At 39.8% G+C, this 14449-nt stretch overlaps 1 protein-coding gene across 1 annotated transcript; it reads right to left on the reverse strand.

Moving 5' to 3' along the window:
* Window positions 1-4765: 4765 nt before the first annotated feature.
* On the reverse strand, window positions 4766-5344 carry LOC104442446 (disease resistance protein RPV1-like). Its single transcript, XM_039311468.1, has one exon. The coding sequence runs from the start codon at window positions 5342-5344 to the stop codon at window positions 4766-4768; it is 579 nt and encodes a 192-aa protein (XP_039167402.1).
* Window positions 5345-14449: the final 9105 nt, after the last annotated feature.

The following is a 14449-nucleotide window of genomic DNA, read 5'->3' on the forward strand; positions in this document are numbered from 1 at the left end:
AAAGAGAAGAGACAACGTGTGACGGCGTCGTCTTGGAGATGACATGACTGGCGTTTACCCAATTTTTATCGTGTGATTGACGATTGACGCCCGACGATTCTCGTACATGAATTTTCTCCTGTTTTTTACTCATGCTAAGGGTGTTTTTCATTCCCCAACAAAGCATATCATCGTCCATGGTCGCCCTAAAAAAAGAACCTTGGCACCATTCGTGAGACAATAATATATATATATATATATATATATATATATATATATATATATATTGTATTTGTATTTGATGCGGATAGGAACAAGGCACAACGGTTAACAAAATCGACGAGTCAAGAATGACATAAGTGTTCCAGTTATAAGGCTGATGATTTCAACTAAAATCATGACGACCCATTCGATCGTCAAGCCAACACAATCACCGAGACTTAAAGCCGTGAGCCTCAAAAACCATTCATAATAATGGTTCTGGACCCGTTTTTATAATCTAAGGCAATCCATTTATGATCCGCATCATTAAGTGTGAGTAAAATATGTGTTCTACACCCGTTTTGCCACCTCTTCTACATTAGGTTCTTATGAGTTCATTTAAATATTTAAGTAGTGCATTAACCAACCGTTTCGATTTTTTTTTTTTTTAAAATAAAACCAATGGTTCGTGTTTTTTTAGGATGCATCAAAATTAGACATCTTACACGTAGGTCTTCAATTCCTTTTATTTGCTTCATTAACTATCGTTAAAAAAAAAAATTATAGTAGAGAGGGACTTTAGAACTTCATTGCGATACCCCATCCTATTCCCGCTCTGCACCACGAGAGATGTGCTGGCAAAATATACATCATAAATAACCAGGGGTTCGCCCCCGCCACCCTTCCAACATGGAAGGGGAGGTGAGGTTAAATCCTCACATCCTCGGGGGATGGGGGTAGGGACGCGTAAGTTTGAGAGTGGGTGCCGCACTCCCACGCCCCGCAAGCGGGCAGCAGACAAGTCGCGCGTGAGTGTAAAGTAGGAATAGAGTAGAACTGACAAAAAAATATATATATATACGTCATAAATTCTCAAATAAATTGATAATGATCCCGTAATGCTCCATGTGGGAAAATGTTATTAGTAAAACAATTTAATAGATAAATACAAAAGCTACAAAAAATCTTAAACTTTACCCATCGACACATTTATCTTAATTTTTTTTTGTGACACGAAAAACAACCAAACTTATAACTGTGCAATGCATTTACCCCCATTGATTTTTTTTTTTTTTTGTCTATATGGATGCCAAAAAGGTATAGTGTTGACATGAGTCATGACGCCCACGTATTACGTTGTGTTGACTGAAAAATCATTTAACAAAATCTCAAGGTAAGTACAAAAAGTTCAGGGTAAATGCAGTGGGCATAATTTGGAGTTTTTTTTTTTTTTGGGTCACTTATTCCTGATATGTATCAAATATGTCGAGAAAAACATCCCCTTTAGTCTTCTTTTTAATTGGGAAGGGAAAAAGTCAGTTTTGTCCCCCGCCTTGACCAATCTGGATTCATCACAGTTCGAGAGCTTTTCGCCCGTTTTTTTTGCAGAATAAAATTAAAAGATTTAACCGAAACGTTGGTGGTGAATGATATTATATCGAGAAGCTTTGGGGACGGGGATGGATTTGTTGGCTTGAGGATGATTAAACGATGAATTTGGAAAAATGAAAAGCAAAGCGACGACCTGAAATCAGGTGGGCCCCAATGCTGGTCCCATGTTTGTCACTTGTTCATCGTAGCCGAAAACTAGTACGAGCTAGGACCAGTGGATTCTTCCCTTCAGATGGAGACCTGACAAGACATCCATTATTCTCGGTTTCGTAAGTTTGCAAAACTTGCTCCAGCTCGTAAGTGGACGTGCGAGCCGCCTGGATAGATTAAGAACCAGCACCTGAAATTTCACGAATACATGGGCTGCACTGCACATGTTAAATAACCTTAAGCATTACGTGACTCTAAAGAATTCAACATAAAAATTCCAACTTTTAAATGGAGGGAAGCAATACATATGTGAATATAAAGAGTACACAAATTTCATAAACAAGTGACGTTGATACTCTAACAATCCGTATGAAAATTTGAGTGTGCGATGATATTGGTTTAAAGCAATTCTAAGATATGAAGCTGAAGCGAGACTTTTTTCTTTTGCTTTGCGAATGAAATTTATACACTATCTTTTCATATGTTTTGCTCTTGTCCATAATTTAAGATTTTGGCATCCCTTAAGTCATCTGAACAAAACAATTGGCAGCTAACTTCTGTGTTTTTTTTTTCCCTTTTTTATTTTGTCTCTTCCTCATATTCTTTGCCGCTGGTACATAGAGAAATAAGACACTATTTTTCGGCACTGCATCGGATACACGCAATAAAAATGCAGTAATCATTCACCCCGGTAGTAAGAAAACTCTGATCAACCTAGGGTTTTATGTAAATCCAACAAAAGAAGCAAATTATATATATATACACACATTTACTTATCTTTTGCGTTTATGTTGCAGCATTAACCTGAACATGAAACATCTTTTGACAATTCTAACGATTAGAAATATACATAATCAAACAATTTATGATGATAAAATTACTCAATTGCACGCTTTTCTCTCCATAACAGAATCGAGTTGTCAAATCCAAACATGAGACATCAATCGTTTCACATTTGAATCAAAAAAATGACATGCTAATTAAACACATTACACAACGTAACGTACGAAACATGCTTCTTAACTCCAAAAAAAATACTCGTGAGTCTTGATAAAATTTATGCAAATTATAAACAATAAAGGATGACACTTTTGATCGTCGAGGAAAATACTGTTGCAAAAATAAGTTGAGTTGCTACTAACTCCAGGACTGAATCAATATTCAGTGGATGGGGACGGGGATCGTGCGTTTGGGGATTGTTCAACAACCTCGAAACCTCCTTCACGACCTCTTGCACAAGTACCGCTTCATGCCTGCCAATTGATAAATAAAATGGAACTAAGCTCTAACTGGTATAAGTAGTTCTGTCTATTTTGGTAGGAATGATGAAAATAACGTACCCATTGGCGATATACTCCGACACCCATCCTCTGGAGCAGCCAACCTCCTTGAGAGCTCGCTCCCACCGCTCATAAGTAATTTTGTCGACCAGCTCCTTATGTTGAACCATGTACTTTCCAAACAAATGCGATATGTCTCGCACGTGCGACATGTTCACTTTATAGAAGATGGGCAATATCATTTGCCCCTTTGTTTTCTTGCATTCAACTATATGAGCTAGGTCCTCGAGACACCATTGAGAGGACGCATAATTGCTTGAGAGAATCGAAATGGATATTTTGCAGTGGTCAATGGCATTGCCTATCTCATGAACAACATCTTTACCTATGAGAGACGGATCGTCGTCCTTAAAAACTTGGATTCCTTCGGCCACGAGACTGGTGTGAAGGTAAGCAGCAAGGTTATATCGAGTATCGGCACCACAGAAGCTCAAGAAGACTTGGCATTTACTTTCCCTTCCTTTTTTCTCCGAAAAATAATGACTAACTGCAAGTGATGACGAGGGCAACAAGTCAGAAGTAATTTTAAAAAGAGCGAAGAAAACCGGTCTAAGGTCAACTTAGAGAATGGCTCAAATTGTACCGGAAGGATACCTGATTTTATGAACATGGAAGACCGTTGGATCCGGCTCATCTCTAATTCATTCAAAACCTTTGCGACAACCATTTTTACCAGCTTTCCTTCATGCCTGCATATGCGCGCGTGCGCGCACGCACACATGCATATAAAAGAAGGGATATGTTCAGTAGAAGTCCTAAAACTTGTGCGAAAGTGCAATTGAGTCCTAAAACTTACAAGAGTTCAATCAAGTTCTAAAACTTGTCCCGAAAGGTGCAATTGAGTCCTAAAACTTACAAAGAGTTCAATTAAGTCCTAAAACTTGTCCATAAAGTGCAATTAAGTCCTAAAGTTAACACCGTTAAGAAAGTTAACGGAAATTGCTGGCGATGGCGACGTCATATTTGAAATGATTTTTTTATTTTTCAAATGGCTTTTTAAAATTATTTTTATTCAAAATCTTTAAAATTAGATTAAAAACTAAAAAGGAAAATCTAAATTTATTTAAAAAAAGAAAAATCTAAATTTATTTGAAAAACAAAATTGTTCAAAAAAAAAAAAAAAAAAAAAAGGGCGGTGGACTTCCGCCGCCGCCCATTGCCGGAGGGGCCGGCGACCGTCGCCAGCCCTGGGCGGGGTGGCCGGCCCTCACCGGGGCCGGCGACCATCGCCCGCCCTGGCGGCGACGGTCGCCGGCCCCTCCGGCGATGGGCGGCGGCGGAAGTCCACCGCCCTTTTTTTTTTTTTTTTTTTTTTTTGAACAATTTTGTTTTTCAAATAAATTTAGATTTTTCTTTTTTTAAATAAATTTAGATTTTCTTTTTAGTTTTTAATCTAATTTTTAAAGATTTTGAATAAAAATAATTTTAAAAAGCCATTTGAAAAATAAAAAATCATTTCAAATATGACGTCGGCCGCCACGGCGCAATTTCCGTTAACTTTCTTAACGGTGTTAACTTTAGGACTTAATTGCACTTTCTGGACAAGTTTTAGGACTTGATTGAACTCTTTGTAAGTTTTAGGACTCAATTGCACTTTCTGGACAAGTTTTAGGACTTAATTGAACTCTTTGTAAGTTTTAGGACTCAATTGCACTTTCTGCACAAGTTTTAGGACTTCTACTGAACATATCCCTAAAAGAAAGTTAGACATTGACGTCATATACGTGCACGATTTCCAATTCAGATTCGCAGATACAGAGACATAAATACCCATTAGCAATGGCCTGTGACGTCCATCCTCTAATCCTCGTTAGAGAACACAGCGCTTCTACCCATTCTTGCGCTTCTTCTCGCCTGCACGGCATCATCTCATGTTCACATAAAGCATCTCCAGAGCTACGCAAGTTACCGCCTTGGCGGCCTAAATCAGCAACATTCACTTTATAGAATACAGGGAAGACCGATTTGCCGTGATTACTGTGACATCGCATAATCTCGGTGAGCTCACGGAGACACCATGTACTATGCACATAGTGTTCGGAGACGATGGGAATCATGATCCTACAAGTCCGGATGGCCTGGAGAACCTCTGGGCCAATCTGCTGATTGCCGTCCTCGTCTCTGAACACGCGGAGCCCAGTAGCCGAGAGGCTTTTGTGGAGGAAATCCGCGAAGCCGGTGCGAGTATCTCCACCCCTGGAGCTCAAGAACACGTCGTACTTCCGAGGGGCCGCGCTTATCTTTTCCTTCTGGGATGATAGCAATCGGACAAGGGCACTCATTCTCCGTTTGTTTTTGGTTCGTAACTTCCCTTATATCCCTTTTTCTACGACGATCAGACTATGTTTTCCTTCGAAGCTTTCTAGTCGAGGAGGACCCTAGCGAATTGAAGAGCTCGAAGCTTGTGCTTGTCTGTCGTGTTTAACTTTCCTTCAGCACGCCATATCATTGAACACAAACTGAGACAAGGGCTTAGTTTTACCGGTGTTCTTTTCGCTCCGATCCCACAAGACGTGCTCCAAGGACGCCGAGTTCCCCAGGTTGGTGAAGGGAATTGAAGAGCTAGAGGGGTCCAGGGCCAGGGGTTCGCGGGAGAGGGCGATGAGAGAAGAGAAGGGAAAAGAAGCGAGTTTTAGGGTTTCTGCCCAACCTTTGGATTAGGGTTTTTGCCTCTTTGCTCCTCCGCTGAAAGCAGAGACACCGAGATACACGTGTGCAGACTCTGGGCCCAAGAGCTGCACGGTAGGCCCAATTTCGACCAAAAAAAAAAAAACTCCGAGGCCCAATATTCAGTCTTCTGCACACATTTATCATAATCAGTGCATTAGTTCTAATTTTAGGGTTTCTGCCCAACAATTGGATTGGAGCTTAATTTGCTAGGGTCGTCTCCGGTGGGAACGCAGCGGCGACCACGTGAAAAAATAAGTTTGTCCATTCAGTGGACCCCAAGTGGCCATTTGACTTTCCTCTGCAGACTCTGCAACCATTTATCATCTTGCCTCCTCTTTTACGTTCTTTATTCCTCTCTCTCTCCCGAAGACTATATATATACACACACATTTACTTATCTTTTGCGTTTATGTTGCAGCATTAACCCGAACATGAAACATCTTTTGACAATTCTAACGATTAGAAATATACATAATCAAACAATTTATGATGATAAAATTACTCAATTCAGTCATCCTTCAAAACTGTCTCTAAACACGACTCCCTACTTACGTGAACTTGTCAATCCAGTTCAAAATAAGTTCACATTACCAGTGGCATCTTTCGTTGATCTACAATCCATAAACCGGGTAGTCACAAAAATGCGCACGCGCGCACATGTATGGGGAAAATTACCAAAAGTGTCAAAAACTTATTGCACTTGTACTAATCATATCCTAAACATTTAATTTTGGCAATTGAATCCATCTGATCCATTTTGGCTAAAACTTGCTGATGTGGATGCCAGTTGTCATATGTGAAGAATTGTTAATATCATTTTTATATATTTTTAAAAATTTTATATTATTTTTATATTATTTTTTATTGTGGCCGGTAAGGCCATAGCAAGGCTGGCATTGCCTTGATCTGGCCAAGGGTCGCAACCCTTGTTTGCGCTCAGCGAGAGCTTCATTGCCTTCACCCATAAAAGATATTTAAAAATAAAAAAACTTCCGGCATTAGTGCTAACCAATTAGCTACCTCACCTCCCAAGGGTTCTTAGATGATCCAACGTCGATCAATGCCGAGAAAATACACTAGGGGATGAGAGAGAGAGAGAGAGGATTGGCGGTGGTGGGGGGAAAGCCTTAGATCAACCCGGGGTTCTTCCGCCTTGGCTCTATCCTAATCTTCCATGCAATTGTCTTCTATCCTACTTGGTATTTCCCATGCAATTGCCTTCCCACCAACATCATCTTTATTATCTCTGAATTTCTAAACAAGACGATGGGAACCCTTAAATTATTCGATCTACCATCGGATTTCCCCAAGCGAATATGATAGTCGCGGTTGCTCCTATGGTCTCTATTTCTTTTATTGCTTTCCTTTCTCTCTTCTGGAAGGATCTTATCATTCTCCATAACAATGGGGAGATGGTGAAAAATGGAGAGAGGACTGGGTTCTACTCTATAAATAATATCTTTTTATTTATTTATGAGTTTATTTCTTTTTTAAATAATTAAAATAAATTCTGCTTGTTGATTTCTTCTTCTTCTTCTTCTTCTTCTTCTTCTTCTTCTTTTTGGATTTTGCTAAGGCGACTAATTAAAGAAGTATTATAAGTTTTAGTGTGGGTATATTTCTAAGAGTGTTTAGCATTGCATGGTAAGCAATAGGGGTGTCAAAAACCAAACCGAAAGCCAAATTGAATCAATAAGTTCGATTTTTTCTGGTTTGGTACTCATTCGGTTAGGATAATATTAAAAACTGAAACTTTTTTAACCGATTTGGTTTTTGTCGGTTCGGTTAGTTGAACCAAATCGATAAAATTTAAAAAATTTCATACCTTCTTTCACCTCACTTTCCTTCATCAAATACATTTTCCTTTTATTTTTTCTTTCATTTAAAAAAAAATCGATTTTTTTAACATTTTTTATTCTTATTATTTTTTGTTTTAGAGTGCACTAGGCAAGATGCGCCACGTGTACAAGCAAGCATCAAGATATATCGGGTCAAAGGGTCTAACATGTGGTAAGTTCATATGAGTTTTTCCAAATTTCACTCGAACTGTTTGGTTAAGAAAATATAAGCAAAAGTCATAAGCAAAACCAACTTACATGAATTGTTTGGTTAGAGAAATATAAGGAAGAGCCATAAGCAAAACCAATTTGCACTTCACAAACGCCCAACCATCGATCTTCTGAACATAGAAACTATACCTAGGGCACCTCCTCCAATTCTGCTTCTTAGCCAACTATATCAACATTATGTCCTCCCTCACTTTCTTCCCCCTTCAACCCCTATTCTCTTGACACTCCACCCCACATGCCATAGCATGTTACACTGTGCACAGAATAATCTCTAGCAATTTGAACACTCCAATTCTGTCACCACCACCGCACCTTGGTCACGAATCAATGACACATTCCAGTCGTTGAATTTCTTACTTCGAATTGCATTCATTGGAGGAAGACCTGATAGAATATAAAAAAAATAGGTTCTTTGGATACTAAATAATAACAACCATAGCAATGGTAATATTAACTTGAACAATGAAAGTAGTCCACTTAAAAGAAAGTACAAGGAATAAGACACTAGGGAACATTGGCTAAACAATGCTTTTTTCAAACAATATGTACATCAAAGAGAGGTTTTCACATGTCGCACAGTTTGCAGAAATGTGACTGCCATTAAGCAATTCAAAGAAACTATATGGCTTTCCATATCCAATCTCGATATATTTGGCCGGCATTGCATTGTAACCAATTTCCCAACTGCATGTTTGGGTTTTCTACTCTACAGTATTGCCATCTGCTCCTGCATTAGTTGCAATGGCTTTTGAAAAGCAAGGAGTGCCTGCAATTGCTAGCCGTAATTAACTGCATATAAGAACAGAGAAACCTTCAGAATATCAGCAAAATGCTTGGAAAGATCCTTGACTCAATGCATTCCACTTAAAATGTCGAAGCAATTATCAAAGACATAAGGCAGGTTATCAATCAAGAGAAAAACTAGAACATATTTCCCTAAAGCCCAAAAGCTTGTTGTTAAAATATAGTTTCCTCAAGCCTACAACCTCCGAGCCCAGGCCTTGAGGTCAAAGCTGAGGATCCTAGTGTCCCGGCTTCAATAGACCTGAGCATTGGGGACAAGGGCACTAGTACCAAGGTCATGAGCACAGCCTTAATGGACCTAGGCCCAAGCACCGAGGACCAAGGCTTGGGCATCGAGGTCCCAAGTTCGACCTCCATAATTCAAGGTGTAGTTCAGTCTTAGTGGACTAGTTTTTTGGAATTGAACTTGATTCAAAATCTGGCTCATGGAGGATCTTGGGCACAAGTGCCGCATGGATGTTGCACGGTTGCCGCACGTGTGAAGTCTATATGGAGGATGCTGCTATTTTGTAAGTACATGCACAAGTAGAAAAGTCTCATCTCTTTGTCTTAGTTGTTCTTTTTCCTTTCTAAAGTGGTTAGGGCTAATTTAGGATAATAAACCTTTCAATGACACTTGCATGATTAGTTAGTAACTTGAATGTATCGAAAAGAGAGAAGGAACTATTTGATTATGTGAAGAAGAGAATGAGAGGCCTTGTTTTGGGTTCCCGGTTTCCACTCACCCTCCAGCAGCGCATGGCCACTCGTTGCCTCTCGCCACTCGCCGGTTTTGGATTGCCAAGATGTCTGCCAAAACACGTAAGGTCTCATCCCGTCAGCGTACCATCACCGGTTTCTCTCTGGTCGCAAGTCAGCGCACCCTTGAAGGGCACTTGCTGGCCGGTGCTCTTCCCTCGTCCATGTCATCCCTTGCTAATGCTCGCCTTACTCAGGTAATCACCGCATCTCCCCTGCAGTCTTGTTTTTGAGGAATCTCTCTCTCATCTCCTATCCTTGCAGTTCTCACCACCTGCAGCCCCTTTTGCCAAGCTCGCGGTTGCGCATAGAGGTGAGATTCTTACAGCTCCTCATCCGTTTGTCAAGCTTCTTGCGGCTAGAGGTGAGATATTTGCCCTTTTTTTTCTGCCTAGGACTATTGTTGTTGGTAGATTCGTTTTACCCTGAATATTTAGTTCGTGTTAGTAATGTAAAGTACTGAAGTTACTCACTTTACATAGACATGGATAGGAGTTGGAGTTGGATGTCGATGGCAGATACGTTTTGCCTTGAAAATCAAGTAAGTGTTGAGTCATTCACAAACATTGCCATCAATCACATACGAAATAGATGTCTCTGTTGTTGGTTAAGGAATATGGTGTAGTAATAGGTATTGGGACTAACTACATCACATTTCAATATAACCAATAAGTACTGGACTTACCACGAACAATGTTTGACATGTGGTTATGGTATCATTGAAAAAATTGAGATCCGCCTTGTCATGATTTCTGTACCAGTTATAATCACTCAACAATGAATTTTATGTCTTGCTCAAAAAAAAAAAAAAAAAAAAAAAAGAACAATGAATTTTATGTCACTATGCTTGTTTATTCGAACATGTAGGCTAATAATGAAATGATAAAAGACAAGAGTTGCTTTTAACTTTGAATTGTTAAGAAGACGAATTGCAACATAGTAAAGTTTTCACACTTAAATCCGAAAGAGAAAAGAAATGTTACAAACAAAGAAGAAAATGAATGCCCTAGCAATTGTTATAACACTATTTGTGTCCACTTACAAATTCCTGCAAGGGAAAACAAGCTCGGCCTCTCTAGTGTTCTTGAGCTTTCGAGGGGCAGACACTCACATTGGGTTCCCCAATTTTCTCAAGGGAATGTGAAAAGTTCCCTCGTCGTCCTCAGACTTCCTCCTGAAGACCTCCCCACCCTCCACAAATTTCATCCTCCTTTTGCTTGGCTTCCTCCTCCTTCCTACACCCTTCCTCGACTTCCTTCCTCCTTTTCTCTTTGCCTGCTCGACTCCCCCTACCCTTCCTCGACTTTTGACTCCTTCAGGAGCTCAATTTCGCCAGAGCCGCCGGCCTGCCCAGAAGAACCCTTGGTCGCTTTGAGGGTCTCTGCCTACCACTACTGAAACTCTCTCTCGAGTCGCTAGTGTTTTTTCTCGACATCGACCGACGTTGGGGTTTTGGGCTTGATTCTAGCAATAGCAATTGGATATGTGAGCTTTGGGCTTGCAATCTTCTTATTTGGAATTTGGGTTTTGTACTAATGAAAAATGGACTAGCTTAGGTTTTTCGGTGCAGACTCGGTTTGTTCTTTAAAGGGCTGGGTTCATTCATGACTTAATGGAAATGGCTTGATATAATGACCCAATCTATATCCATGACTCAAGCCCACAAGAGACCAAGCCACAACTCATATTTGAACCATGCCCAAGGGCCCCTATTTTCAGATTAAAATATCCATTAGCACATAGTTTATCATTTGATTAAGTTTAGTTTCTTTTTAATTAGCACATAGTTTAGCGGATTTAGTGAGTCATCTTTGGTGTAGTTTAATCTTAGTAGACTATTCTTTTGGAAAAGAAATTGAAATTGATTCAAAATTTGGCTCATGGAGGATCTTGGGCACGAGTGCCGCACGGATGCTGCATGAGTGCCACACGTGTGAGGTCTGTATGGAGGATGCTACTATTTTGTAAGTGCATGCACAAGTAGAAAAGTCTCATCTCTTTATAATGGCCGTTCTTTTTCCTTTCTAAAGTGGTTAGGGCTAACTTAGGATAATAACCTTTCGATGACACTTGCATGATAAGTTAATAACTTGAATTGGACTTGGTGCTGCACCCTGCAGCATCTAGCACGTCATCCTTGTCAACGTTACCCTAAAAAATGGACTAGTTACAATTGCAAGAAAGTTATATTTTTATCTATGCTCTAGTAACGTTACTAGAAAACATTTCCAAACTAAGAAAATGGCAATGTCGATGTAGCACATCGATACAACAGTAATAAAATCTATTTTACTCATTTTTGACACTTACCTGGGGTTCGAGAGAACCAACTTCCCCAGGAGAATCATCTTCCCTAATTCTAATAGAAGCTTCCATCTTGCTCCACAACTTATCCATCTCTATTTCTTCACAGGATTTTGGTGCTGGTTCTAGTTCCTTATCTCCCCAGAAAAACTTCATTTGCAGAGGCACTTTCGCCCGTAGCTCTATCCTACTTGGTATCTTCCATGCAACTGTCGTGTTCTTTCGATCTACCATCGGATTTCTCCCAGCGAATATGATAGTCGCGGTTGCTCCTATGGTCTTGATTTCTTTTGTTGCTTTCCTTTCTCTCTTTTTGAAGAATCTTATCATTCTCCATAACAATTGGGAGATGGTGAAATATGGATAAATGAGTTACGTTGATGCAAAAATGGAAAGAGGACCGGCTTCTACTCTATAAATAATATCTTTTTTTTTTTTAAGTGTTTATTTATTTTTTTAATAATTAAAATAAATTCTGCTTGTTGATTTTTTTCTTCTTCTTCTTCTTTTTTTGGATTTTGCTAAGGTGACTAATCAAAGACATATTATAATTTTTAGTGTGGGTATATTTCTAAGAGCATTAAGCATTGCATGGTAAGCAATAAGGGTGTCAAAAACCAAACCAAAAGCCGAACCGAACTGATAAGTTCGGTTTTTTCTGGTTCGGTTCGGATAATATTAAAAACCAAAACTTTTTTAACCAATTTAGTTTTTATCGGTTCGGTTAGCTGAATCAAATTGATAAAATTTAAAAATTTGCATACCTTCTTTCACCTCACTTTCCTTCATCATATACCTTTTTCTTTTATTTTTTTCTTTCATTTCTTTTTAAAAATCGATTTTTTAACATTTTTTATTCTTTTTTGTTTTTTGTTTTAGTGAGCACTAGGCAAGACGTGCCACGTGTACAAGCAAGCATCAAGATATATTGGGTCGAAGGGTCTAACATGTGGCAAGTTCATACGAGTTTTCCAGATTTCACTCGAACTATTTGGTTAAGGAAATATAAGGAAAAGTCGTAAGCAAAACCAACCTACGTGAACTGTTTGGTTAGAGAAATATAAGAAGAGTCATAAGCAAAACCAACTTGCACTTCACAAAGGCTCAACCATCGATCTTCTGAACATAAAAACTGTACCTAGGGCACCTCCTCCAGTTATGCTTCTTAGCCAACTATATCAACATTATGTCCTCCCTCACTTTCTTCCCCTTCAACCCTTGATTCTCTTGACACTCCACCCCGCATGCCACAGCACGTTACACTGTGCACAGAATAATCTCTGGCAATTCGGACATTCCAATTCTGTCACCATCACCACGCCTTGGTCACGAAACAATGAAACATTTCAATCGTTGAATTTCTTACTTCGAATTGTAGTCACTGGAGGAAGACCTGATAGAATATAAAAAAGATAGGTTCTTTGGATACTAAATAATAACAACCACAGCAATGGTAATACTAACTTGAACAATGAAAGCAGTCCACTTAAAAGAAAGTACAAGGTATAAGACACTAGGGAACATTGGCTAAACAATGCTTTTTTCTAACAATATGTACGTCAGAGAGAGGTTTTCACATGTCACACAGTTTGCAAAAATGTGACTGCCATTAAGCAATTCAAAGAAACTATATGGCTTTCCATATCCAATCTCGGTTTCTTCAATTATGATAGTGCCGTATCTTGAAGACTAGCCGGATAAGTGGGATTACACCTCAATTGTTCCCCGAAATAGGTCATGCTCATCATCATTTGGAAAACCACACATCCATGAAGCATGGATATTTTCTTATCAGGGAGAGCTTTGACTTGGCATTTATCCTGAGCAATGAAGCAACCACTCATTCATTTTACTTAACGGTGTTATCTCGGGCACAAGTGGATTGGGTGACTTGGGCTTTTTTGTTTTCTCCACCCACATCACTTGGGTAGTGAAGACTATCCCTACAAAGGAGACTAAGCTTTGTAGGGCACACTTTGAAACCTTGCATGGATCTATCCCTCCGGTAGCAAGAAGATCTTCATATTTGGCCGGCATTGCATTGTAACCGATTTACAACTGCATGTTTGGGTTTTCTACTCTATAGTATTGCCATCTGCTCCTGCATTAGTTGCAATGGCTTTTGCAGAAGCAAGGAGTGCCCACAATTGCTAGCCGTAATTGACTGCATATAAGAACTGCATATAAGAATAGAGAAACATTCAGAATAACAACAAAATGCTTAGAATGATCCTTGACTTGATGCATTTCACTTAAAATGCCCAAGCAATTATCAAAGACATAAGGCATGTTATCAATCAAGAGAAAAACTATAACATATTTACCTAAAGCCCAAAAGTCTGTTGTTAAAATATAGTTTCCTCAAGCCTACAATGCTTGAGCCCAGGCCTTGAGGTCAAAGCTGAGGATCCTAGTGTCCCGGCCTCAATAGACCCGAGCATTGGGGACAAGGGCACTAGTACCAAGGTCATGAGCACAGCCTCAATGGACCTAAGCCCAAGCATCGAGGACCTGGGCATGGGCATCGAGATCCCGAGTTCGACCTCCATAATTCAAGGCGAGAGCGCTAAAGCTTGAGGCCGAGCCTCAATGGACCCAAGCTAGGGTGCAAAAGTTGGGTAAGCCTCGATGGACCTAGCCCAAGCATAGGGGTTCATCGATTGGGGTCCCTAGTATAGGTGCTGGGGTCCTAGGCCAAGGTAACCAGGGAGTTGAACATGGGCACCTAGTCCTTGGGTCTAGTTTTTGGGGACTTAGGACTATCACTTGGGCATGGCTCATGCCCAAAAGCCAGGGATACAT

This window comes from Eucalyptus grandis, chromosome 4, assembly GCF_016545825.1.
Source record: "Eucalyptus grandis isolate ANBG69807.140 chromosome 4, ASM1654582v1, whole genome shotgun sequence".
Lineage (NCBI taxonomy): Eukaryota > Viridiplantae > Streptophyta > Magnoliopsida > Myrtales > Myrtaceae > Eucalyptus > Eucalyptus grandis.

Bases quoted from the DNA above. Each gene is read 5' to 3' on its own strand.
- LOC104442446 (XM_039311468.1), bottom strand. From the start codon at position 5,344: ATGAGTGCCCTTGTCCGATTGCTATCATCCCAGAAGGAAAAGATAAGC.